The sequence below is a fragment of the Gymnoscopelus microlampas genome (assembly GCF_963454915.1).
Source record: "Gymnoscopelus microlampas genome assembly, chromosome: 7".
NCBI classification, from domain to species: domain Eukaryota; kingdom Metazoa; phylum Chordata; class Actinopteri; order Myctophiformes; family Myctophidae; genus Gymnoscopelus; species Gymnoscopelus microlampas.
In genome coordinates this window covers 3,505,728-3,533,521 of record NC_139944.1, presented here as the reverse complement: position 1 = coordinate 3,533,521, position 27,794 = coordinate 3,505,728, and the positions used below count along the sequence as shown (strand labels likewise).

The 27,794-nt window shown below is 41.0% G+C and overlaps 1 protein-coding gene across 1 annotated transcript; it reads left to right on the top strand.

Annotated features, from left to right (window-relative positions):
* Positions 1-696: 696 nt before the first annotated feature.
* On the top strand, positions 697-26,846 carry LOC311049461 (uncharacterized protein; the record flags this gene model as incomplete). The annotated part of the gene is made up of 6 exons (XM_084063036.1): positions 697-1,048; positions 14,907-15,035; positions 18,286-18,417; positions 19,783-20,046; positions 26,552-26,749; positions 26,824-26,846. Exons 1-6 carry the CDS (start codon positions 745-747, stop codon positions 26,844-26,846), a joined length of 1,050 nt encoding a protein of 349 aa, XP_083919162.1. The 5' UTR covers positions 697-744.
* Positions 26,847-27,794: the final 948 nt, after the last annotated feature.

Below are 27,794 nucleotides of genomic sequence, written 5' to 3'. Positions count from 1 at the left end.
ACTTAACTTTGAGACAGTTTCCCACTGTACCCCAAGCCATTTGTCTCACTTTACCCCACAGCCACATTTTGGTGAAAAAGACCACTTTTAGCAATTCTGGCTAATCTTCAATTAGCATTAATCACATGGATGTATAGGTTTGTAGTTCATCAACATGCATGACATACGTTTTTCTACCTGAATCAATTTTCTTTGACACAACAGCTGATTATGTTGACAGCCCAAAAAATTACTTTTACATGCAAAAAACATATTTTAGTGAAAAAAACATGCTTACTACAGCACAATGAGGTCCTCTCCTCCATGGTAAGTGGGAAATGGGAGGGGCTTCAAAATCTAATGGTCATATGACCACACAGGTGTTGTGGTCAGGTGATAAGGGGGGTGTCTCACTTTACCCTGTGTCTCACATTACCTCACTCTCCCCCAAGGTTTGTGTTCAGGGGATCAACTTCACCTGATGCCTTTAAATTTGTTTAGCCTAAAAAAACGTCAGCTGTGCCGAAATCGGGCCAAACAAAGGCGCTTATTGGTCAAACACCCGGATGTGTGTCTCAAACTATGCAGTCTATGGTCTCAAAGAATAATATATTTAAAGGGCCAAGCCAGGGCTCAGTTCTTTTTGGGCTTGGTTTTCATAGACCAGGTTGCTTGTTTCTCTCTCACAAAACCTGGCAACACTGGGGACGAGGAGTAAGTGCTAGTTTGTTGCGTAGCTCAGGACAACAAAGAGTCTCAACAAAAATGTCTCATAAAGGAGATAAAACGAGTCAAATGGAGTCTGTACGGCTGTCGATAAACGAACACCTGACGTCGGTGGGAGAGGAGATATTATTGTGTGTTTTGGACGAACAGCAGCGTGGTGCTGATTATGTTTGTCGTGTGAAGCTTATTGTCAGAGTGTGTGTGTTGGAGCGCCTCAGTGCGGCTGCAGAGTTCATGTGCAACCTCTTCCAGAGAGAGATAGAGACACTAGAAACTCTGCTGGAGAAACAAAACAAACTGCTGGACGTGATGCTACAGCCACACATCAAACTACACAGAGCAGGTTGGTTCATGTGCTTAATTTCATTTACCATGTTTTTCAAAAAACAGCTTAACTTCATGTAGGGTAACCGGAAGGCTCGCCCAAAAACACAGTCGCCCCCATTGTATTCGCGGACCGCCTGCCCCCAGCGGTTCTTGTATTCTTATTTACTGAGGTGTTGGGTGCTCATTTTACTGAGGTTAAGGTTAGGAATAAGCAGCCCAGTCACCAGAGAAAACATTGTTACGATATGTTTTGCAGAAACGTACAGTGATAACATTTTTTATCCCAAAAACGCACAGATGAATAGCATGTACGGTCAATCGTCGATTTAACGTTGCATACTAACGAACCCTAACCCGGTCCCTATAACCCTAACCCTAAGGTTAAGGTTAGGAATAAGGCTAGGTTTAGGCAATGTTTTACTGAGGTGAAGGTTAGGAATAAGGCTAGGTTTAGGCTTGGTTTTTACTGAGGTTACGGTTAGATATACCTGGTGGCGACTGTTCCAATGTCGCCGGTGTGACGGATTATCTGCCTCCCGGTGTTCCGGTTTTTCTGGCGATTCATTTTAACTGGCCTCTTGCTCGCTCCCGACAGCAGATGTTGTTTGAGGAAGTGGGTGGAGCTCACTTCGTCAAAGCTTAATGTCGTTTATATCAATGAATAAAGCATTACATCCATCCCATTGTTTGTGGAATCCTACTTGTATGAAACAGTAAAGACATGCACCCATAAAAAACAGTTAGAATAATGAAGCCAAAAAAATCTATAAAAACATCTCAAAGTATCAAGCGGGATTCGATCCTGCCTCCACAGTAGCCCTAGAATGTCTGTGATCTTACATACATTTCATGTATTCCAAATACACAGTCATAGATCACCCTCGTCGACGCGCTGTGTAGTGACGATCTGCGCGGCCATAAAAGTGCTCTAAACTCCGTCTGTACTCACCCAATAATTAATTCCTAAGACTTGGAGTCATATTTTGTCCTCTAGTTTCATATCCATTTGAAAGTTCTGCCAGAAAACGTGTGTTTAGTCAAATATCTCCACTTTTCCACGAGCTGCACACGGACAACTTTCTTTGCCCCCTATACCTGCATATCTGTATAAGTACCTCGAAAAAGTTAGTGACACCCACAGTCACAAAACTAGAGGGAGCGTAAACAACAATCTGGTAACACCCACCCATAAAACAAACATGGGCAAATTCTCCTTCTATAGCACTGCCACCAAGGAATGGAATAGTCTAACCCCATCCCTCAAAAAATGCAGTTCGCTGGGCTCATTCAAAACAGCCCTAAAAACTCATCTTTCTGGAGGCCTAAAGAGGAGCTAGTACCAGTTTCCCTGTAGACAGACGACCCCCCCCCTCCCCCTTTTTTGTACACACTTTTTATTTTTATTTTGATCATGTTTTGTTTTGTATATATTTCATTATTTTCCCATGACCTTTTTTGTACATAATGGTATATTTTTTATACTTATGTTGATTTTTGAACTGTTTGGTTACTACTATATATGTCTATGAAATTAATTCAAGGACCCCAATGGAAACAAGCCCGCAAGGACTTTTTTGGCCGGACCTTTTAGACAAAAGCATTATAAATGTAACTGTGTTGTTTTACATTCTTTTGCCTAATAAAAATTTCAATCAATCAATCTATACGGGCGAGGGGCACTGACTTGAGTGAAGGACCAAATTTAAAACGTCATAACAAATTGACACAGGGAAGCACAAACGAATGGGGAACACAATTGACAGGTGCTTGTGATTGGTGCGGGGTAATGAATCACTCCATCTGCCAATTGTGTGTCCCAAACATTTGTGCGTCCTAAAGGAAGTTTACATATATTCAGTCCTGCCCTCATTCCCGGGCCCCTCGCCCGTACAGAAAGTCGTCCGTGTGCAGCTCGTGGAAAAGTGGAGATATTTGACTAAACACACGTTTTCTGGCAGAACTTTCAAATGGATATGAAACTAGAGGACAAAATATGACTCCAAGTCTTAGGAATTCATTATTGGGTGAGTACAGACGGAGTTTAGAGCACTTTTATGGCCGCGCAGATCGTCACTAAACAGCGCGTCGACGAGGGTGATCTATGACTGTGTATTTGGAATACATGAAATGTATGTAAGATCACAGACATTCTAGGGCTACCTCCACAGTTGACACAAATCCGTAATCCTGCGCCTAACCTGTCACGCTATGAGACACTGGAAGTAATGTATATAGTCTAGTGTTTGTCCAGATAGAACTGTCAGACACAACTTGAACTGCCTTGGCCCATTTCATCTGGTTGCTCATATAAGCAGATAATATTGACTGATATAAGCGCTCCGTTCACATGATAGTTTAATAGCTGTAGAAACAAGTCAATGATGTTGGTAGTCACACCATGAACCACAAACTCTTGTGTGAAGTCTGACAAGTGCATAATAGCCTATCATATTAATAATCTTAGTTATCTTTGAATTACAAAGGCTGCTGTGCACTGCAGAGCGTAGAACAGCACCACCTGCTGTAGGTCCTACGTTCAGACAGCAGCAGCATCAGTTCAAAGTAGCCTCATTATATTATATCACAATGCATTTATCTAATCAATATCAAGCCCATTAACCTGGACTCTACACACCTCTTCAGTTGTGCATGCCATTTTCTAACCACTCTATTACATGGCCACAACTTTGTGTGCGAAAATGTCATATGACCATGACCGTTTTATTTTATTTATTTAACCTTTATTTAACCAGTAAAATCACATTGAGACCATAGTCTCTTTTACGAGTGTGCACTGGCCAAGAAAAGAGGCAAATACATGTTACACAGCTCTGCCAGTAACAACAAATACATGACATGACAAAGACAAACAAATAACATTCGTAATACCAAGAAAAAACTACTACCAGAGAGGCTCAGAGAGAATCTAAATAGCTAACCATTAACAGACTAATGAAAAACTAATAAGAACATATATCATAATGATAATTATGACCATAATGGCCACATGGATGGAAATAGGAAGTACAAGGAGGACAAATAAGCTCTGATAGTCATTTGTTTATTAAGGGTTGTTACATCCTCAATATACTATGCTAAATAGCACAATCAAAATCAGCTATTCAACAAGCATGTACAGTGTACACATACAAGGAGACAGTCTTCAAACATTGTTCTCTTGCAGTAGGCTACACAACAATCAAATGGAAGAAACCAAAAAACAAACCTGAGTGCCACACAGGCTGTATATGGGACAAGTGCATGGAAGCATATTGCACATAACTGAATATAGCACATTTCAGTAGACCATGCAGATCTTGCTAGCTAGCACCATTACTACATGGCCATTTAGCAAACAATTTATCAGCATTCAGCTTGTTTAGTGGCTGAATTAAGTAGTAGCCATGGAAACCAACGGAGCAGGAGGCTCCTGTTGTTGTAGCGTGAGGCAGCTTGATGTACAAGTGGGATCAGCACAGCTGACTGGATAGAGAGGCTGCTTTTTTGGGTCGCAGTAGGTACTAGTTTCAATTCTTGGCTTTGGCTGTGTTTTTGTGTTCCATGAGCAAAACCTTAACACATCCAACCCTTGATGTTTGCTGCCAAGCAGGGCACTGGGGGGTACCATTTTTATAGTCTTTGGCATGACTGATGATGGATTGAATCCTGACATGACCTCCCAATCTCAGGGCAGACACTCTAGAAAGTAAAAGAACATAATAAGGGTATTATTATTATTACAACGGTAAATGAGTGCAAAGAAAAACAACTGAGTGCTCCAAATGATCCAGGTAAACATCAAACCTGTAGCATCTGTATGCATGATGAGGTGGTGAGGCTAGCTGGTGGCCAACTCCTCCTCCTCCTCCTCCACTCCTCCACACTCCTCCTCCTCCTCCACTCCTCCACTCCTCCTCCTCACCATAATCTGTCCTGCTTGCAGGACAGATGATGATGAGGTGAGGCCTGAGGCTAGCTGGTGGCCTCACCATCATCTGTCCTGCAAGCAGGACAGAAGAAATCCTCCTCAATGGGCGGATTGGCTACACAGCCCATGTGGAACCACAGCCGACATGTTGTGCATTCAATCTGAAAGAAATCATGAACTTCATTTAACAAAACATTATCACAACACAGTTAAAATGGAAAGACCTTTTCATAAAAGTACGTTTTTGGAATGTAACGCATGTTTCCATGAAAGATTATGTGCTCCCCATGTAAAACATTCAAAATCCTCATACCCAATCACTATGGTCTCCTTCCTCTCCTCCTCCTTCCTTCTCCCCACAGCCACGGCACAGCTCTGACATGTCATCTATTGAAGATATGTCTATTTAATATAGTACATTTAATTGTTTGGTTAGGCTGATACAAAGTGGCATTGCAGCCTACCAGAGCTGTTTATGAGGAAATCCCCAATTTCCCGTCTCATGATGGTGATTCCTAGGCTGTCTGTTGGGAAGTTCAGGGTTTCTGTGTTCCCCTTCAGTATCAGCTCTGCTGCCTTGAACAAAGAACTTACAGGTGAATCTATCCCAATAAGGTTACTTTTTGGTATTTAGATGTGTCGTTCTTGAGCACAAGTTCTAAGAATGTTTAGATAGTAGGTTGTGTAGAACTACATTGTTCTATTTAACTACTACAGTATATTATATGTTTGTTGACTAAAGGGTTCATGACATGTATACAAGTTGCTCTGGGTGAGAGCATCTGCTAAATGCCTAAATTGGAAATTGTAATCTTACTTTGCATATGAGTACCCCACAGGATGAGGTGTCACACTGGGCAGGATGTTGGGGCGTTGTGCATATCCAACGTGATATATTTCCCCTTTTCTGCCTCATGAAGGCTCTAAAGCATGAGGATAAATCAAAATCATCATGTGTTGATCTACTTTTCACATAGGCATAGATTTGTTTTGCAACTAAATCCCTATCACTGGAAAATACCTACATGAGCAAACCATTCCTAGCATTTAAAATCATTGCTTTAAATACACATAAGAAGTGTTGGATTTGCTTACCTGGTGGAATCCTGGCACATTTTTATTTGTGCTGTAGATGCTCCAAAAGGGTCAAAAAATGACCTTGTTGGCCTTTGGATACATCACCTTTAAGAACAAATAGGATTAAGGTTGTGTCATGTAGCCTACGCAAAGCTTAAGTGGTGGTAAATATAATGCTGTGTATTTGGACAAAATACATACAACTAGGGTCCAGTGACCATTTAAGCCAACGGCTCCCACAATGGTGTGAAAGTCCATCACCTCCACCTGCATATAATCATTCCATGTGTTAAGTTAAGCCTATAAGCAATAGCATTAAGCATAACTATGGTAATCCTTACCTTTTTTGAGATTTTTTTTTCCCCCCTAAATAAATATCCGTCATGGCAAACGTGTCCACCATGAGGCTACCATGATTGGCAGTGGTGAGCCTATAAATATAGGCATTCACATATAAAAATTACTTGGGCCAACTCCAATCATTCATTATACTGTATTTCATATGAGGCAACAGCTGAGGTCCTTTAATGAAAATGAAGGGAGTTATACCTCACTCTCCAACCATTGGAGAGGTCGAAGCCTCTTTAGGTCCATAGTGTACAGCTTGTATGTATGTATTTTCGCCCAAATGATCTCCCCTGTTTTTGACCATACGTCATCAATGACTGGAAATACACAGAATTTCAGTCATTTGTACAGAGCAGAATCTGACAACAGAATATTTTATGTCACATACTGGAAGGTAAATACCGTTGGTCTGGATGGGGCAAGGCAGGACTGGGGCCTCAGAGGAGTGGATGGTCGGAAGGAGGTGGTGTGGTGAGGGGACTGGTGAGGGAGCAGAGGGAGCAGGGGAAGGGGATTTGGCATGAAGGGAAGGTGAAGGTGAACGGGTAGAAGGGGAACACGATGGCCTAGGCCGTGGCGTCGCGGTCTAGGCACCCTGGTTGAAAATCCTTAATAGCAGCGTGCCGCGGGTTTGTGTCCCGTTCCCGACGGCCTTTGCTGCATGTCTTCCCCCATCTCTCTACCAAATCCCCAACCCTGAAAAGGTCATCCACACCAAGCAAAAGTTTCCTCTTACGGATCTTGTCCTGGGACTTTTGCATGTTGTGGATGACCTTTTCGTACACCTCCCCCTGCTCCTTCAGTCCCTCACTCACCACCTCCTTCTGAGCCACTCCTTCTACCCTCTCATGTGTAATCTAAAAGTACAGAAATGTAAGTGTTCATTACAATTTATTAAGTTAGGCAAATGATGACCACCACATCTAACCACCTGCAAGAATTAGAGCCTCTAACCTCAAATGTGTCGGCCACCTGTGAAGGGTACCTTGCCTCCCTCCCAAACATGAGCCGATACGGGCTGAACTGTGTTGTCAACTGTTTTTTTGTTCGGAGACCAAACATGCAGGCTTTAATCTTCTTGTCCCACTGCGTGGGGTGGTCAGCACTCAACTTGTTGAGTGACCTGAAAATGTCATATCATGTATAGGACATTTTACATTGCTAATTAACATCTGTGGATTGATTTAGCTGCATATTTTCACCAAATTTAACTTGCCTTTGGATGGTGCTGTTCATTTTTTCTACCAGCCCATTGGTCTGGGGGTGGTAGGGGGCACAGTAGCTTCTGCGAATGCCCAGAGCAGCACATATCCCCTCGTTGAGCTTCAATTGCATGATTGTTGGCAAAACAAAGGGAGAAGCATAGTAATGTCATACTAGAAAGAAAAAAAAACTTAAAAAAAATATTATACTGTACCTTATGATTTTTGAACTCTGTCCCATTATCTATCAGCAGTCTCTGAGGCACACCAAATGTATATATAAAATCGAGTACACATTCAGTGACCTCCTCTGCTTTTTTACTCTTAAGAGGGTAGGCCTCTGCCCACTTTGTGAAATAATCCATAATCACACACACATATAGATTACCTCCCTCTGTTTTTGTCAGTTTCAACAGGTCCATGCCAACCAATTCAAATGGTTCTCCCACCTGAAAAACAAAAAGATGTTTTCATGAATATGAGGTTATCTTTTTCGGCTGTTGACATGAGCACTTAGTGTCACAAAATATAGCACCTCTATTGGATTATATTGGCTCTTCTCTTTTAAATTTGACCGTCTCGCCTGACACTGTGGGCACTGCTTTATCTGAAGGAAGAGAGTGCACAGAATCATTGTATGCATGAAGTTCAGAAAGAAAATTATTCACTAAAGTGAAGCAGTGACTGTAGCAAATAGAGTTGACTTTAGTTCCCTACCCATTTTCCAATGTCAACTTGCATCCCAGGCCAGTAATAGCGAGCGATAATGGCATGGTGGGTTTTTTCAACACCACAGTGGGCCCCAATATCGCTGGCATGAAACTCCTGGAACACTGCAGCTGCCTTTTCTGCAGTGGTGACCACCTTGGCCCAGTGTTGATTTAGGCCCTGCACAAGTAGTACAACTCTCCATCTGGTCAGAGGGTAAAGCGCATGAGTTGAAGAGAACACATTGAATAAGGCTGGGTTTTATATTGTATATTGTACACAATTGCTTACCAGTAATTTGATAAGTTGAGGCTCTTCTTTTCAAAAATGTCCCTCTGCTGTTTTTCTGCTCCCTCGGGATAGACTTTGTGGACCAGAAAGTCCATTAGCTCCTTCAACTTCACTTGGTCAAAAGACACACATAATAGCTAGCTTGCTTACCTATCCACTTACCTACCTAGCTACTTACTTACTTGCTTGTTTGCTTGCTTGCTGCTAACTAACTAACTTACTTGCTTGCTGACTTCAATCTTGACTCCTCTCTCCTCAATCTCATCTCTCTGTAATCCAATGTGTTTGTTTTTACTACTCCTACTACTCTCCACTTGTGTCCTCAGTTGATCTCCATTTATAAACTCACTAATACATGATTAGGCACACCTCTTCCAACCCAAATTAACTTGACCAATCATATGGCAACACATGTGGCCATTATGGTCATATGGTCATTTTCACACACAAAGTTGTGGCCATGTAATAGAGTGGTTAGAAAATAGCATTAATACACAACTGAAGAGGTGTGTAGAGTCCAGGTTAATGTGCTTGATATTGATTAGATAAATGCATTGTGATATAATATAATGAGGCTACTTTGAACTGATGCTGCTGCTGTCTGAACGTAGGACCTACAGCAGGTGGTGCTGTTCTACGCTCTGCAGTGCACAGTAGCCTTTGTAATTCAAAGATAACTAAGATTATTAATATGATAGGCTATTATGCACTTGTCAGACTTCACACAAGAGTTTGTGGTTCATGGTGTGACTACCAACATCATTGACTTGTTTCTACAGCTATTAAACTATCATGTGAACGGAGCGCTTATATCAGTCAATATTATCTGCTTATATGAGCAACCAGATGAAATGGGCCAAGGCAGTTCAAGTTGTGTCTGACAGTTCATATCTGGACAAACACCAGACTATATACATTATTTCCTGGGAGTCCTTCCAGTGTCTCATAGCGTGACAGGTTAGGCGCAAGACTACGGATTTTTGTCAACTGTGGAGGTGGGATCGAATCCCATTCGACACTTTTAGATGTTTTTGTAGATTTTCTTTTTCTTCATTATTCTAACTGTTTTTTATGGCTGCATGTCTTTACTGTTTCATACAAGTAAGATTCCACAAACAATGGGATGGATGTAATGCTTTATTCATTGATATAAACGACGTTAAGCTTTGACGAAGTGAGCTCCACCCACTTCCTCAAACAACATCTGCCGTCGGGGACGTGCAGGAACCCAGTCAAACCGGGAGGCAGATAAACCGCGACACCGGATTAGACCGGGGGCGAGCATGTTTTCGGGCGGGCATTCTTGTATTAACATGTAGCTATCATACTCTACTAGCTGGACAGTGACTACATTTCCCAATACTGTAGCTAGCTTCAATACTCTAAGGCCTAACAAAATAATATGTCGGTTTCCGGTTGGCGACCGACCCTATTAAATACGTGCGACCCAGATGATTTTATTGGCATTTGGAGTGAAAATAAAATAAATAAATAAAATGAAGTCAAAATCTGACCGAGTCGATCAAAAACGTCTTACAAAAAAATATATTTGGTGCGACCACATTCGCGAAGTTTAATCAAAGTTTTCTTTCGTCTAAAATATCATGTGCGCAAATGTTTTGTTTTACTATTCATGCATCATTGCGTCATCGCGAGGAGACGGTGGTGCACACCGCACAATAACAACAGCAGCACATCCTCCAGCCATGGACCTGTGTACAGTGTCTGTCGTCTGCCCGTGCAAACCACCTCCTCAGGGTTTCCGGCAGTCCATTTCAGGCCCGGCGCCCCGCCAGGCCTGAATTTTTTACCGCCGAGGCAAAAAAAATCTGGTGAAAAATAAAATGATACAAATGAGACTCCAGACTCAACTCAAACTCGCCCCTCAAAGACTTGAGACTTGACTCGAGCTCAAAGACTCGTGGACAATCTTTATTTTTTTTTTTTTTTTTTAACAAATAAATGAATGAAATGCCCAAAAAAACTTCCACTCCCCTGTCCCCTCCCGCAAAGAAACCTCCGCTACAGTGCGCGCTGCGCGGAGCTGGCTCTCAACCGGCTTCAGTCAAGCTGCTTCGTGCTGCTCATTAACAACAGCTGCTATGTGTGTGGCCGCCGCGGCCTTTCATCATAAAGTTTAAATATAAAAACTTCGAAATTAAACAAATATGTTTAGCTCAGAGTCAGCTATATAAACTCGGTTATCTTGGCATATGCTTACATTTGTTATAAGATGGTTGGATCATCTGTGACAGCACGTTTGGGAAACATCGGATTTTCATTTTGCGCCGCTGTCTCGTTAAACCCAGCTGGTTGAATATTCAACACTTTACCACGGTAAACGCTATGCTCATGTAATGTTCACTCAGTGGTGGCTTATCCAACGGGCTTGAGGTGCTGAAGCACGAAAAACTGCGAAGAAGCAGGGCTCCGCAGCACAGCACCTGTTTAGGTTAATTGCCTTCACTTGCTGTGCTGCTGCGCAACAGGGCAGATCTCCGCCAGGCCAGGTGGCCCTACCCAGGCTCATGAAATTGATAGGCAGTCTACAGTAGCCAATTAGAATTAAAGCTGCTAAAACTGACTCATACACTAATACAGAACCATATATAGGCTAAATATTGTCTCTGACTCTCTGTCGGTTGGGAAAACTGTTCATTTTATTTTAAAACTATTTCAAATGGTGAAAAAAGCCAATCTACAAGCTATAATTATTAAAAATTAAGAAACACTATATTTTAAATAGTGAAAAATACAGAAAATAGGGGAAAATACATAAAATCTCTAATATGTGATTTTAATGTGACCCCTGCAGTCAGTGAAGTCCAGGGCTGAATGTGACAAATATTGAGACAAATAGGCTATACCCCAATACATAATTTTATTAAATAAATGGGGGGTTATATTTTACAGATAGTTACACTATTCTTGTACTATATTAAAATTAAATCATCCTTAAAGGTACGCTAAGTGATTTGCTTTGGTTAAAATAAGTGTTAAATAGCTCTATATTCTGATAGTACTCATTGCTATAGAGTGTTTGTTCAGTATTAGGAGTCTCCTTGTCTCTCCACCTCTTTATTAAACAGAAAATGCATTTTCGTAGTGTAGTGCCCAGGATCACTTAGCAAATTGGCACCGGGTGAAAAAAGGGTTAAAAAATCGCGGGACAAAATGTATTAAAAAAAAAAGAAAATGCATTTTCGTTTCAGTTTCAGTTTCATTTCCAATTTTATCCAACCAGGACAGAGAACTCAATCAGGAGTTATGTTACATGTGAACATGTGAATGTTAAGTTTCTGATGTAGTTGAGCCTCTAAATGTGATATGTGGAACTTTATTTTGTATCTTTTACTCAGCTGTTTGTTTCAGTTGTCTGAGTCAGAATGCAGGGATGCTTTGGCAGTGTTTCTGGCAAGATGGTTTTGAACCTCCCTGAAGCCGAATATACTGCATGCATAAATGCAATGGATGTGCAATGATAGCGTTTTAAGCAGTAAAGCTGTATATTGTATATCAGTAATAGAATGGGCTTCAATGTTAAAGCTCTTAGTTCTGAATTGAGCTCACCTCATACCCTGGGGTAAAATGTTTTGTTTTCAAATCCTGGTTTAATTCATTCACCAGTCAGTATTCTTGGTCCTCAGGCCATTGGTTAGCCAGTTTGATCCAGGGATAGCCAGTAGCTAAAATATCTGCTTCAAAACACTTTATTACTTGAAGATGTTTGTTTTGTATTAATATTGTTTGTATGTGAGTGATACAGCACTTTACTTTGGTACTTTACTTAGAGTTGAATTAAAACTCAAAAGTATTCAACCAGTGTGTGGACATTCTATTCAAAGTTTTCAATTGTTTATTGTTTGTTGTTTTCAGACACTATTTTGTAAGTGCAGTGTACATGAACCATTAATGATTTAGAAATTGGTAAACTCAGGAAAACATAGAATATATTAGAAAAGAAGCATATCGATCATTGCCATAGGGAAAAAAAAAAAAAAAAAAAACTACCTACCCATCCTTCCTGTGAGGAAATAAAATAAAATTCCTTGCTACCCATCATTCCCACAAAAAAATAAAAATAAAAAATAAAATAAAATAAATTCCCTACCTACTCAGCCCTAAAATGACAGCCAACCGGAAACCAAAGTTTTATTTTGTTAGGCCTAAAAGGATCCCTGGCTAATAAGCCTCATATGCCTTAATAGCCTACATTATAATTGTCCTCTATAACTAAAATACACAATTTAAAAACACCTTCAATATTTTCTTTATTTTAGAAATAGTTAATATTTTACTCAAGTGGGAAAATGTAGATGTACGGACCAAAAAGGGAGAAAGTGCAAAACACTATTTTGAAAATCATCCAAGATGGTCATGTGAGATGACCGTCTTGTGATCCAAGGCTATAATTTATTCAAAGAATGAGTAAATATTACTTTTTTGACTTTTTTTTTTCCAAACACAGACATTATCAAATGTAACTCAATATCATTCTTCTGACTACAGGGACATCACCCGTTACTTATCGATCATCCGCCATGATGTTGCCGGGTCAAATCCGCGCATAGAAGCCATAGGAAAAAGGCAGGCCGAGTGCTCCTTTTTTGGATTGTTTTTGCCTTTTTTATGTCAGCCAACTACATTTGCTGACTTAAGCCAAGTGTGCCAGCACGTTATAAGCAAAAATTAACACTTTGTGAACGTAAGACTGGACTAATAACCCTCAAGCATGGCCATCAGTTCAGTTCGAGAATATTTTCAAACTCTACTCTGATAGAGTCCTGTTAGTACTTACATTTACTTAATTCATTCAAATCTTGATATATTTCATGGTTTGCTGGTGCTGATTACCTGCGTTGTTGATATATGTTGAAACTACAGTACTTGCATGCGTTGTATTTCTAACTATCCCAAAACAACTAAGTTCACCCATTTCCCCACATTATTTGATTTACTTATTTGTGTCTTAAAAGGTCCAAATAGCAGATCAAATCATTAAACCTTTTAAACCTTTTTCAATCCAGTGTTCCTCTTTTGGGTATATGATTATAGGCAGAATTGCGGAAAGTTTTGAATATTTTGAATATCGGTTGTTGCAAGAATTACCTGCACTACAATAATTCACCATATTTTGAGCTATGATGAAAAAAACAAACATGTAACAATGTGTACGTTCCGTAAAGCAATTCCAATGGTGCAAGCTGTGTTGTTTGTTAAGGATGGCGGATTCGGTCAAGCCCGGAAATACCTGTATGTGTGTCGAATAAATGACACAGAGTCACATACCTGACAGAATCACCAGGCTGATCTGTTTATTTTTGGAACACAGTTATCTGGCGCAGATTTCTCTATGGAGATTTTCAATAGAAAAAACACTTCCGGGACTCAGGAGTAGCAGGAGTGATGTCAGGACTCTGTTGTAGATTCCAAGCAGTTAACCACTTGAACCCCAACAGACTCTATTCTAGGAGGAATGTTTGCAAAAAAAAGCTTTCTGCAAGCTCACAACGCCACAAAGTGATGTGTGAGGTTGCCTATTTTTGGCACAGAGATTTGGTGTAGACTAGAGTGAAAAAAGATCGGACCAAGTAGCCATTGGGTGGTTGTTGCAATAATTACCTGCACTACAATAATTCACCATATTTTGAGCTATGATGAAACAACAAACATGTAACAATGTGTACGTTCCGTAATGCAATTCCAATGGTGAAAGCTGTGTTGTTTGACCTGGCTAAGGATGGCGGATTTGGTCAAGCCTCGAAATACCTGTATGTGTGTCTCTAAGAATAAACGACACAGAGTCACATACCTGACAGAATCACCAGGCTGATCTGTTTATTTTTGGAACACAGTTCTTATCTGACGCAGATTTCTCTATGGGGATTTTGAATTGAAAAAATACTTCCGGGACTCAGGAGTAGCGGGAGTGATGTCAGGACTTTGGCACTCTATGTTGTAGATTCCGAGCAGTTAACCACTTGAACCACAAGAGCCCCTATTCTAGGGGGAATGTTTGCAAAAAAGTATCTGCAAGCTCACAACGTCACAAAGTGATGTGTTGTGAGGTTGTAGATCGCCTATTTTCGGCAAAGAGATTTGGTGTAAACTAGAGTGAAAAAAGATCGGACCAAGTAGCCATTGAAGTAAAGTTGTTCACTTTACAATGAAGATACCATATAAATAGCGTTGGTGATCGTGACACCAACGCTAACGTAAACAAATCAATAATTAGGAGAATAAATGTAATCCAATAAGAAAATCCCCTTTTGGATGTTGTGCTGATGCTACCTTTTCTCTCCTTCTGTCTGTGTGTAAAGAGGTTTTCCTTGAACATGAGGAGAGGAGCCCCAGTCTGGTCCAGGAACCACAACCTCCACAGATTAAAGAGGAACCTGTCACTCTACCTTGTCAGAATGCCTTCATTGTTATCCCCAATATCCCGACACGTGAGTGTGAATGTCTTCTCTGTTAGAGCCTCCCATCACTGGAATATTCTTCTTACTGAATTAAGAGAGACGACCAATTATTTGACTTTCAATTCGACCTTAAGAGATGGCTTAAAGCAAACCAAACTTGTAATGGGTAATTATCAGCTCTTATTTTGTCATTGGTGTCATTTTTCATAATTTACCGCAATTGTTCTGTCTCCTGTGTTTATTGTCTTGTATTGTATTTACAGCATGGTCTTTACTTGTCTTGTATTGATATGTCTGTTTTGTACTGATAGTTATTTCACCACTTTTAACGGCCTGCACAGGGACTACAGATGAAGATTTGCTCTTTGCTAACTCTGGCTCATTTACATGAATGTGAAAACTGAAATGTTGATTAATGCGCACTGTCCATGTTAAATTAATGAATAAGTAAGTAAATAAATAAATACATTTAAAATATCACTTAACAGTAGCATTATGAAGGATGTTCCACAAGCTGAATATTATATTAGAACAAACAAACATTGAGACTGCATGCACAGGTGCAGGTTTCATGTGATCAATTCCCAACAGCTCCCCAAACCCAGTGTTTTGAGGAGCACTGGTGTCAGTTCATTCAACCTCCTCTTGTGTGTTATTTATTTCATCACGCAACAGTATTGCACGCCGTCGCCGAGAATAGCTGACATACAAGCTCACAACACGTTGCGGATGCGACCGCTGTGAGCTTGGAGGTCTGCTATTCTCGACCGCTATCTAGCCGAGGGGCTGCAGTGCGCGAGGAAGCAGACTCTGCTGCCGTGATCATAGCACTCCCTCCGTTCTAATGACAGCGACTGGAGGTGGGGTTTGGAGGACAACTGCTTTGAGAATCGCTTTTATCGTTTACACACAACATAAACCAAGTATTATATATTTAAAGAGCGAGAGATCATAGTAAACATTCTAATAGTCAGGGGATATTAGCAGAATATTTTCCAATATTGGAATAAATTCCTTACCTAAAAACATCTACACCAATGTGTTTGTAAAGGTGTCTAGTAACACATCTCACAAAGACTGAAATTCAGTATCCCTAGGAGAATTTTTGACAGCTCCTTAAAGTTGGGGTACCCACCATAACCTTGGTTAAAAAAAAATAAAAATAAAAAATCCAAATTTAATTCTGTTTTAAGTAGCATGTGAGGTGTCAAACCAGGGTGTTTTTATGATTCTGAATCCATTGCAATCATTTGTTTTGCACCAAAACCATTCCTTGGGCTAAAAATCACACCCTGTGTGAAGGAAGCGGTGCCTTTGGGGCGGGCCTTAACTCATTTCAATGCGTCCCTATTGGTGGTCTGAGTCCACTTACCAAATTTGTACTCGGGAGCATGCTGCAAACTGGAATGATGGCTGTTTAAAGCCCAGCCAATGGGCAGACAGAGGGGGCGGGGCTTAAGTAATGACAGTTAGTCCCTATTGCTGGCTTTAGTCCATGTACAAAATGTGTACTCCATAGCATGCTGCGAACTTGAGTTATGGCTGTTTGAAGGCCAGCCAATGGGAAGACAGAGGGGGCGGGCCTTCAGCAATTCATGCTGGTCCCTATTGGTGGTCTAAGTCCACATACCAAATGTGGACTTGGTGGCATGCTGCAAACTGGAGTTATAGCTGTTTAAAATCCCGTGCTCATCCCGTGCTCATACGGGCACGGGGGGTCCCTGGACCCCTCTTTGATAACTTCATCAATTCATGCTCGTGCCTATTGGTGGTCTAAGTCCACATACCAAATGTGGACTTGGTGGCATGCTGCAAACTGGAGTTATAGCTGTTTAAAATCCCGTGCTCATCCCGTGCTCATACGGGCGCGGGGGGTCCCTGGACCCCTCTTTGATAACTTCATCAATTCATGCTCGTGCCTATTGGTGGTCTAAGTCCACATACCAAATGTGGATTTGGTGGCATGCTGCAAACTGGAGTTATAGCTGTTTAAAATCCCGTGCTCATCCCGTGCTCATTCGGGCGCTGGGGGTCCCTGGACCCCTTTTTGATAACGTCATCAATTCATGCTCGTCCCTATTGGTGGTCTAAGTCCACATACCAAATTTGGACTTGGTGACAGGCTGCAAACTGAAGTTATAGCTGTTTGCTTCTTTGCCGTGCTCATCCCGTGCTGAAACCGCCGGTCGGACGGACGGACGGACGGACGGACATACAAAAGTCAAAAGCCACGTATAGAGCGGTTGGCACCGCTAAAAACGGCCATAGCCATGTATACTTTTTGTGTAAAAAGCCCATTGAGATTGGGCGTTTTTAGCCCAAGGAGTGGTTTTGGTGCAAAACAAATGATTGCAATGGATTCAGAATCATAAAAACACCCTAGTTTGACACCTCACATGCTACTTAAAACAGAATTAAATTTAGATTTTTTTTTGGGGGATTTTTTTTTAAACCAAGGTTATGATGGGTACCCCAACTTTAAGGAGCTGTCAGAAATTCTCCTTTTTTTTGGTAAGGAATTTATTCCAAGACTTTTTTAATATCCCCTGACTATAAGCCTTCTTCCACCGCTGCTTCTGAAAGTTTGATGGGATGCTTTCATACGCGTGAGTGCGATGACCACTTTTCCATTGCATCTTATGAGGGTTCATAAGATGCAATGTTCTTTGGGTTATTTTGGTTCCGGCCTGCGCGTGCATACTAGTTCTTATCAGTGTGACATCTGATAAGGCAATTTATTTACGCCTCCCCTCTGGAAGAAGGTACTGAACAATAAAAAAGCAGAGCAAACAGGCTGAAAAACTGCTTCTTTCTAAGAGCTGTAACCTCTGTTTACCCCCCACTGACACTGACTGAAAAAGACCTTTAGGTATCAGTGTTGGACCTCTTAATATTGCACATTGTAGCCAGATGCTGCTACCTATCCACCATCATACTTTTTTAGCTCACTTGTCTCATTTCAATGATCGTCCTTGTTATAAAAAAAATAAAAATCTAATATGATTTCATCTGTTTTTATTCCTTGAACTTTTATTTTGCACACTAAACAGTCTTTTCATTATTCTCTGTGCACAATGATAATGTCTGTCTGTCTGTCTATCTATTAGGCAGATGAAGTTAATGGGTTGACAAATAAAGAGAATACATCTACTGGCCAATATTTCACTTTACTTCAGTGATACTGAAATTAACTCTTGAGTAGAAGAATAAATGTCATCCAATGAGGAAAACACTTAGAGTTGTTGTACTGACTCTCGCCTCCTTCTGTCTGTGTGTAAAGAGGTTTCGCCTGAAAATGAGGAGAGGAGCCCCAGTCTGGTCAAGGAGGAACCACAACCTCCACAGATTAAAGAGGAACCCGTCACTCTACCTTGTCAGAATGCCTTCATTGTTATCCCCAATATCCCGACACGTGAGTGTGAATGTAAAACGTCACTTTACCGGTAGCACCATGAAGGATGTTCCACAAGCTGTCTTTTGTTTCCTCATTTGTTTTTTTCAAAATCCATGACAAATTTCAATCCGGTTTTAGAACTTTGCACAGTACAGAATCTGCACTGGTTAAAGTGCACAATGATATCCTCTTAAGAGTCAGTGACTTCAAATTCCTGAACAGACCTCCCAGCATGTCAAATGGAATGTCCCTTGCCTGTCAGAAAAGGATTGACCCCGAAATGGTGTCATTTGAAAAAAACGTACTTACTTACTAAAAATACTTCCTGTTTATTTATTGTGGAAAAATGGCTTCATCTCCGTTAGTTTTTTTGGAAAAAACAAGCCACATTAAACTGGCCATAACTATGCAACAGATTACCGCAACCGGACAATTTCCCCTCCGATTCTACGAGACCCCCGTGCGTGTAATGTGGCAATCGCTGCGAGGGCGGCGATCACAGAAAATATTCCATGATTTTTCAAAGGTTAGTAAAATCGCTCAGATTCGCTGAAGTGGCTTGACATTTTTCTGAAAATCTCTGGCAGTTAAAGAGTTAACTCATTGAGTGCCAGGATTGCCAGAATTATTTCAGAATTAAAGTGCCAGAGTTTTTTTCAAAGAAAACAAAAAGTGCTTAGGAAGCGAGAAACAGCCCTTTCAGTTCTAAGTTAAACAAGGAGTGGATGGAGCTGCACATCTTCAGATAATGATATATTGGGTTCTGAACATGTTTTTTTTTTTTAAACATTCTAAGCCTTCTTCCACCGCTGCTTCTGAAAGTTTGATGGGATGCTTTCTTACGCGTGAGTGCGGTGACCACTTTTCCATTGCATCTTATGAGGGTTCATAAGATGCAATGTTCTTTGGGTTATTTTGGTTCCGGCCTGCGCGTGCATACTAGTTCTTATCAGTGTGACATCTTATAATGAAACAGGCTGAAAAACTGCTTCTTTCTAAGAGATGTAACCTCTGTTTACCCCCCACTGACACTGACTGAAAAAGACCTTTAGGTATCAGTGTTTGACCTCTTAATATTGCACATTTCAGTCAGATGCTGATACCTAACCACCATCATACTTTTTTAGCTCACTTGTCTCATTTCAATGATTGTCCTTGTAATAAGAAAATACAAATCTAATATGATTTCATCTGTTTTTATTCCTTGAAGTTTTATTTTGCACACTATGTCTTTTCATTATTCTCGGAGCACAATGATAATGTCTGTCTGTCTGTTTATCTATTAGGCAGATCAGATGAAGTTAATGGATTGACAAAGAAAGAGAATAAATATTCAATCTTCCTCTCTCTCTCTCTTTCTCTCTCTCTCCCTCTCTCTCTCAGATGTCTCCAGTGTGACGGTACAGCACATGGTGGTGGAACCTCAGAAGCCCTCCCCTGCGGTACAGTGTGTGGTGATCAAACCTAAGAAGCGTAAACGTGGCCGTCCGAGATTGAGTGAAGGTGACGGACCTGTGCCCTCCCCGCCTCTGCCAGAGGAAGAGGAGAGAGCAGGAAGAGGCGAAGAAAGAGAAGAGGAGATGGGAGGAGAAGATGTAGAGAGGATAGGAGGAGAGGATGAAGATGGCGACCCAACACGGCATTCAGGTGACAATGGAACACTTTGCTTTTGAATTTGAGCAACCTTGTATTTAACACATTCGGTGCCAGATTTTTATAATGACAGATTACATTTGATGCTAGACATCTCACTGTTGCGCTGCGCTGTTTAAAGCTCTAGACTCCACGATGAGCAATCCATGTAAAACAATGCATGCATGCATGGTGCACGATGGTCCTGGCTAACGCCTGGAACGATAACATCTCTCACGCGAGTCACAATGGCGGAGTGATCGTGCATCCAAAATGAGTAGTTTTCCCCACCGGAAAAAGTTTCGGAGCTACGGAGGTTTTTATCAAGGAGATAGAACGGAATTCGGATGGGGAGCCATATTTTTTGGCACAGTGATCCATCTTTTGCATATACATAAACCATAATACACTAGACAGAGGGAGAGACAGAGAGGGAGATACAAGTAGTATCAATAACAATAATAGGAAATATAATAGTGTAATATAGTATATACTAATACAATATAGTACAACAAAACGCCAATAAATTGCTTTTTTTTTGGTCCATATTCAAAAGTTAACAATTATCTTTCATCTCAATATAAATAAACCATAAAAGAGAAGGTTCAAGCGCAGAAAAACATTTTTTTTATTGTGCTGTCCACACAAATGTTGCCTCTCAATAAGGCTAATAATGGAAGAACAGATACTCAGCGCAGGTATATAATGCAGGCACACTTTGGTAGGCCTCACCTGCAGTAAGCTAACGGAATAAATGCCCTGCATAATATTTTCAAACAATGTCCAACTCTGTAAACAGTTGAAAAATTCGAATACATTACATCAATACCAACACATGCATTGTGTGCATAGTAGGCCCATACTCACTCAATTAGGCACCATTTAACATCGTCTCTAAAATGAACACCATTTTTTTTTTTTTTTTTTTTTTCAATGACATGAATTGTATTCACAATCCATGAAAATCTCTAGGTCAACCTTAATTGGACCCATTTCACTCCCTTCTTCTGGATCCCGTGAGCATTGAGTAATGTTGCAGCCGCAATGGCGGCAGGATTATACACTCCAACATAGGAAGCGTTGACTTGGTCATAAATGGGTCTTTTTCGACGATTTGCAGGTGCAGGGCGTAGTTACTTCCAGCAGCAATCCATCTTTCTATGGATTTCTATTTCTATTCTATGGATGAGCTGCTAGTTGTGGGGATCCTGGTTGAAATGTGAGGCCCTTGTTTATGCCTGCCTGTAGCATCACCGCATTCACAAGGCCATCGGTTGTGAGGTTTGCTGGGTCTTGCCCGGATAGACTACATTCACATCTGAAGAAGTAGGGATAGAGGCCGTTGTTATCCACTATTTTCACTCTGATGCTCTGAATAGGCCAATGAAATATTTTGACATGTGTGGGCTTGTGGAACAGAAAATATGTAAACACATAATAGGCTAGCCTTAATATTGTATCGAAATAAAATAAACGTAGGTGTGGGCTTGTAGTCCGGAGGATTGAGACGATAATCGTTAAAAGCATGAAACTTGGTACACTGGTACAGTTTGGGCCCCTGAACATTTTCAGATATGGAGCCATCGCAAAAACGCCCCCTGGTGGCCACGGCGGCCATTTTACTTTACACCATAACCAAATAATGTATTTTGCATCATATCTCCTGAACCATACATGATAAGACAGTATATATGATTTCTAAACCTATGTTTTGATGGTCAAGGATTACAATGATATCATGTACAACATCATAAACTGTTCAGGTGAATAGTTAATGGTCAATTCAGTGATGTTTTGAGAAGGAAATCACAGTATTTTATGTATGTTGCATATTTTGTGTAGAGTTTTAGAAACATAAGCCTTTGGTTCATTGCCCCTGCTAAAACAGTGACTAAAAGAAGAGAACAATATTCAATATGACAATAACAAATTAGCATAAACATAATGTGTCACAGACAAAGATTTATTTCAGAACATACAATGTTTTACTGTTGTTGGAACATATTTCATTCATTTCATATATTCATAAACATATTGGTTTCATTGTCTTGTTCAAATTGATTTCTTAAGCACATATATGTTGCTGTTGTTGATGATGACAATGAACTTATTCTTCACTGCCTCCTTCAACGTCTCCTCCTCATTGACACAGTGCTGTGCACTTTAAGGAGGCTTTTTTTGGATTTGCAATGCTCCTTGCAACCTTTCTTGCAGCCACAACTTAACAGCTCAAGGAGGGATTGGCTTGCCTGTGGAAGAGTTGACCACAATGGTCTCCAATTACTTGGGTCTGTTGGAGATGGCATATCTGGTGCCACCTCAAGTGCTTGTAGCCCGGAGGGAATTCAGAAAAATCGTGCACTTGGTGACAAGTTTTTGATTTTTGGCATGGTGTTAGGTATGGGCATAAGGTTTTCAAAAACCATCGGATGCAAGTTGGGATCGCCCCCTAGTGGTCTGTTTCCAATGAATCCAATATTAGATAGGTATGGTTGAAACCCCAAATAATTTATAGAAGGTATTTTCAATGGATTCTATTTCTATTGGGTGCTAAATAACATTTAAAAAATCTAGGAAAATCAAACTTCTGGAAAGGCATCGTGTTCAAGATGGCACATATTCCCTCCCAGTTTATAGGCATTTTAAGCTCCTGGCATTTTAAGCTCCCGCCATCTTGAAAATGATGTCTTTAAAGGAGTTTGATTTTCCTATTTTTTAGTATGTTATTTAGCATACCCAATAGTAACAGAATCCATTGAAAATACCTTCTATAAATTATTTGGGGTTTCAACCATATACTAATCTAATATTGGATTCATTGGAAACAGACCACTAGGGGGCGATCCCGACTTACTTCCGATGGTTTATGAAAACCTTATGCCCATACCTAACAGCATACCAAAAATCGAAAACTTGTCACCAAGTGCACAATTGTTATGATTTTTTTATATTTTCCCTCCCCGCTTATAAGCATGTTAAGCTCCCGCCAGCCATCTTGGACGCCAACTTGAAAATTATGCGTTTCTAGAAGTTCGATTTTCCTAATGTTTTTGTATGTTATTTAGTATACCCAATAGTAACAGAATCCATTGAAAAATCTCTTCGATCAATTATTTGGGGTTTCAACCATACCTATCTAAAATTGGATTCATTGGAAACAGACCACTAGGGGGCGATCCCAACTTGCATCCAATGGTTTTTGAAAACCTTATGCCCATACCTAACACCATGCCAAAAATCAAAAACTTGTCACCAAGTGCACGATCTTTCTGATTTCGGCCGAATTCCCTCCAAGCTATTGTCCCCAACAGTGTCCTCCTTGGTACACTGCTCTTTTGAGGTGCTGCACCAGTGCGTCCTTAGTTGGGGGTATTTGCTCCATCCCTTTTCCTTTTTTTGTGAATAACTCCAGACGAGTTTGATTGATGTTGAGTTGGCTGCTGGTGCGATCATAGAGGAGAAATGTGAAGCGTTCCACAATGGAAATGACTTGCTCTGGAATTTGTTTTGGAGCCTTTGACAGAGCCATGAAGGCCTCTGTTGCCATGTCGTATACATTCCAGGTTTCCCAGGCTTTCTTCTTGCCCCTGGTTGCAAATGCAGATACTGTGTCACAGCCAGTGAAGGCATGGAACACAGGAAGGGCCTTGGATTTGTCAGGACCCAGAGTCTTGGCAATCTCATGAGCAGGAATATGTCTGAAGTTCTTGCCAGTCCCAAATGCCAACCATAGCTCCTCAATGTTCAGCTCTGACACATGTGCAATGGCTAGGACCACAACATCTGTGTCCACAGTGCGCAGAGTAATCTTCTTGAACCCCTTTCTTGCAGCATCTGCGGCATGGAGTAGCATCCTTGTATCTGCCTCTCCATATGTGCAATGAGCAATCAGATCTGTTTCTTGAGGGTGAGATGATAGAACATTGGGTCCGCAAGTGGAAACAACTTGTTTGGGAGTTGACGTTTCCATAAGGTTCTTGGCAAGAAAGTGAAAGAGCTCTGTTTTATTTTCATCCACTCTTAGGAAGCTTTTCCAGTTGGTTGGTATCTTGTTTTTTCCATCCACTCTTGTTCGTGTCCCCTTTCCCCTCTTCTGTCTTGTCTGGGACTTTAAGCTGTTAACTTCATAGCAGTCCCATACAACATCCACTCTGTCGGCCCTTTCAAGTTTTGCATTGATATAAGGTATGAAGATCTTGCTGGAAAACTCATCGAAGGTCTTAACTTTGTCTGGTTTCAGCATGTTGATGACTGCTGACCTGTCTAGTATTTGGACCTTGTTGTCTGGGGCACTGTTTCGTGAGGCACTAACAGGCACACTGCGTATACTTTTTTCAAGGGAACTTAACAGATACGCCTTGTTTCCAAAGCGTAGTCCACCATGAAGGGAGAGTGCTGGAGGGTAGGCCTGATTTTTGTATTTGAAGAAGTTTTCTACGCTCCCATCACGGGTCTGACAGGCGATATAGATTTTGAGAAACAGTGAAGTCATTTTTTAGTGATTTTTCAGTGAGTTTTGACTTGGACTGTCTTCTTATTGGAGCGGTTTTAAAAAGAGGGAGCTTGTTTCTCTTTAAAGGGACAGTGATGGGTTTCGTGCCCTGTATCCTTTCTGCAACAAAGAGTTGGTATTGCTCTTGGCCCATCTTCTCTGCAACCCGATGCAAGTAACACTCAGTCATGTTTGGAAACTCTCTCAGTATTCTATTCTTTAAATGTGTGGAGTTAACCCTGTATGTCTGTTCCAGCCCCAGTTGATCTAGGCGGCAGGAGTACAGTTTGTTTAACTCGGCAAGCTTAAAGACAGACTGCATTTCTTCATTTGCACAGACATTCTGAATGTAGGAAACCAGCTCTGCAAAGGCTATGCTTTGACACATCATGTCATTGGTAACATGACTGTCTTTTTTGTGCAGTTTGGCAGCTTTGTTATAGTATCCTGCTAAGCAACGTGCATGGTATTTTGCCCCTAGTGCAACCATACCTGCACTCATTTTTGCTAGTATTTGCTCATCTTGCAAGTCCAAAGCACATTTTCTGACATGACCATCAATTTGGAATGTTCTTGCCTCATGAAGTGGTACAGCAGATGTCAGATCTTCACAAAAAAAGCACATAGGCCTATTCTCTGGTTCTTTATGTTGATCACTTGACCGAGTATACTTCTTCTTGACAGTGGGGTCTTCTTGTGGTGCTGGTCTCTTCTCTGCTTTTTAGCCGCATGCGCTAGCGAGCGGCTCTGTAAACAGCACCAGTCTCTTTCCGACACCTGAGTAAAAAGTGTCGACACCTGAGTGTCATTGGCTGTCCTGGCTGTCCATCACACTTCCCCGTTTTTAAGCTCCCCTTTTAAGCCAATGGGGAGACGAAAATGTAATGGACACGTTAGTCAACGAATTAGACGACACGAAAAAGGGCGGGACGAATGGAGAAGAGATCCAATCAGAATTACTCTTTTTGAGGGACTACTAGGTTTGTGGCAAAGGCTGTGGTACGATTAGTAAACTAAAAATACACATGACGACACATACAGGGGAAATGCCCTTAACTTGTGAAATTTGTGGCAAAGGCCACAAATTTGTGAGTGACTCTCCAAACACTCTTTCAAATGCATTTCAGTAATACAGTCTCTTTAATGTTTTACTGACCTTTCCTTTACTATATCGGTTCACCAAGCCTATCTTGTATGAAAATTCTGAAACACAGTGCAGTGTCCAAGGCACCTCCTGAGATCAGGTTTTCCCCTGGAAACCACTGGCCCCAGCTTACAGCCAAATAAATGCAAGTGATACGGTGATGCTGCATGCACAAGATAAAACAAGTGCATATGTATGCAATGTGATGAGGCTTTGTGTCCTGGGTGCTTTGACAATTTTGACAATTTTGACTCAGGCCAGGTGTGACTACCTCAATCACCCATCACACAGTTTGGTTTTCACAGAAGCATTGTATTTTTGTTTACACTTGACAGTAGAATTCTACTGAGAATAGAAGTACTCTATTTTGGTTTTCAGTAGACACAAAGGTTGAAAGGAAGTGTATGATGAAAATGTGCAAATCCTTTATTAAAATTGGCTACTGGGAGGGTGGCAGATGTCACTCTGACTCAGACATAACCATAAACAAGCCCGGTATGCCCATATATAGGCATGGTTCAAATGAAGATGTCATCTGTTTACCTCTTGTAGGATGCATTGCTGGGATTCTTGCTGGGGTTTAAAAGTATGTCAACAGGGAAACACATTTGGAACCTGTACTGACTCTGGACACGTGTAGAAAATAATTGTTCTCAAACAAAACAAAAAAAATACTGTACTAGGTGAGTTAAGTGATGTAGTGCTCTGCTCATGTAGATTGAGATGTATTTATTTTTCTGTTGACTCACGCTGTCGCAAGAACATAACTTTATGCTAACAAATGTGCTTTTTTCTCTGCAAGTCGATGGCAACAGAGTGGCAGTTGAACAACTTGATTAAGTTCAAACATTCAATGCTTTACCCTCATTTTATCTTCTGCCTAGACTTCCTGCTCCTCCCTGTGTGTAAAGAGGAGGTTTCCCCTGAAAAGCAGGAAAGGAGCCCCAGTCTGGAACAGGAGGAACCAGAGCCTTCACGGATAAAAGAGGAACTACTCCAAAGACCAGAGGAGGCTGATGGGTCAACATTGACATTACTAGCAGGGAAAAGTGAGGATGATGAAAACAGAGAGCCTCTAGCCAGCACCTCAACTGAACACATGAAAACACAAGCTCATGTAGAGGACTGTGGGACCTCACAACCAACTGATGACCAGCTCCTCTCTTCATACTGTTCTGAATCTGTCATTGATGGCAGTGATGAGGATTGGGAAGAGACCAGGGAAGCTCAGTCAGCTTTAAACACACTGAAATCCCACAAGACACAAAATATGGAAGGACACAGCCAGGACCTGAAATCATCACAACAAACAAACTCCATGAGCAGTCACCCAGGGAAGAAATGCTTTACTTGTACGGTTTGTGGCAAAGGCTGTGGTACGATTAGTAAACTAAAAATACACATGACGACACATACAGGGGAAATGCCCTTAACTTGTGAAATTTGTGGCAAAGGCTTCTGTCAAAACTCTGGTCTAATCAGACACATGATGTTCCATACAGGGGAAAAACCTTTTACTTGCAGCATTTGTGACAAAGGCTTTAGCCAAAAGTTTGACTTAAAAACACACAACCGTACTCATACAGGGGAAAAACCTTTTACTTGCAGCGTTTGTGGCAAAGGCTTTAGGCAAACGGGTAATTTAAAAATTCACATGATGACACATACAGGGGAAAAGCCCTTCACTTGTGAAATGTGTGGCAAAGGCTTTAGTCGAACTTCTGGTTTAAAATTACACATGATGACACATACAGGGGAAAAAACGTATTCTTGCACCGTTTGTGACAAAGGCTTTTGTCTAACGTCACGTTTAAAAACGCACATGATGACACATACAGCAGAATACCCTTTTTCTTGCACCGTTTGTGACAAAGGCTTTAATCGAAGGTGTAAACTACGAAAACACTTGATGACTCATAATAGGGGAAATACTTAACTTGTACAGTTTGTGGCAAAGGCTTTTGTACAAAGGGTGATATAGAAGGGCACATGAGGACTCATACAGGGGAAAAGTCCTTTACTTGTACAGTCTGTGGCAAAAGCTGCAGTAATTCAAAATATCAGGAGGACTCACACGGGGGAAAGGCCCTTTACTTGTACAGTTTGAGGCAAAGGCTTTAGTCGAAA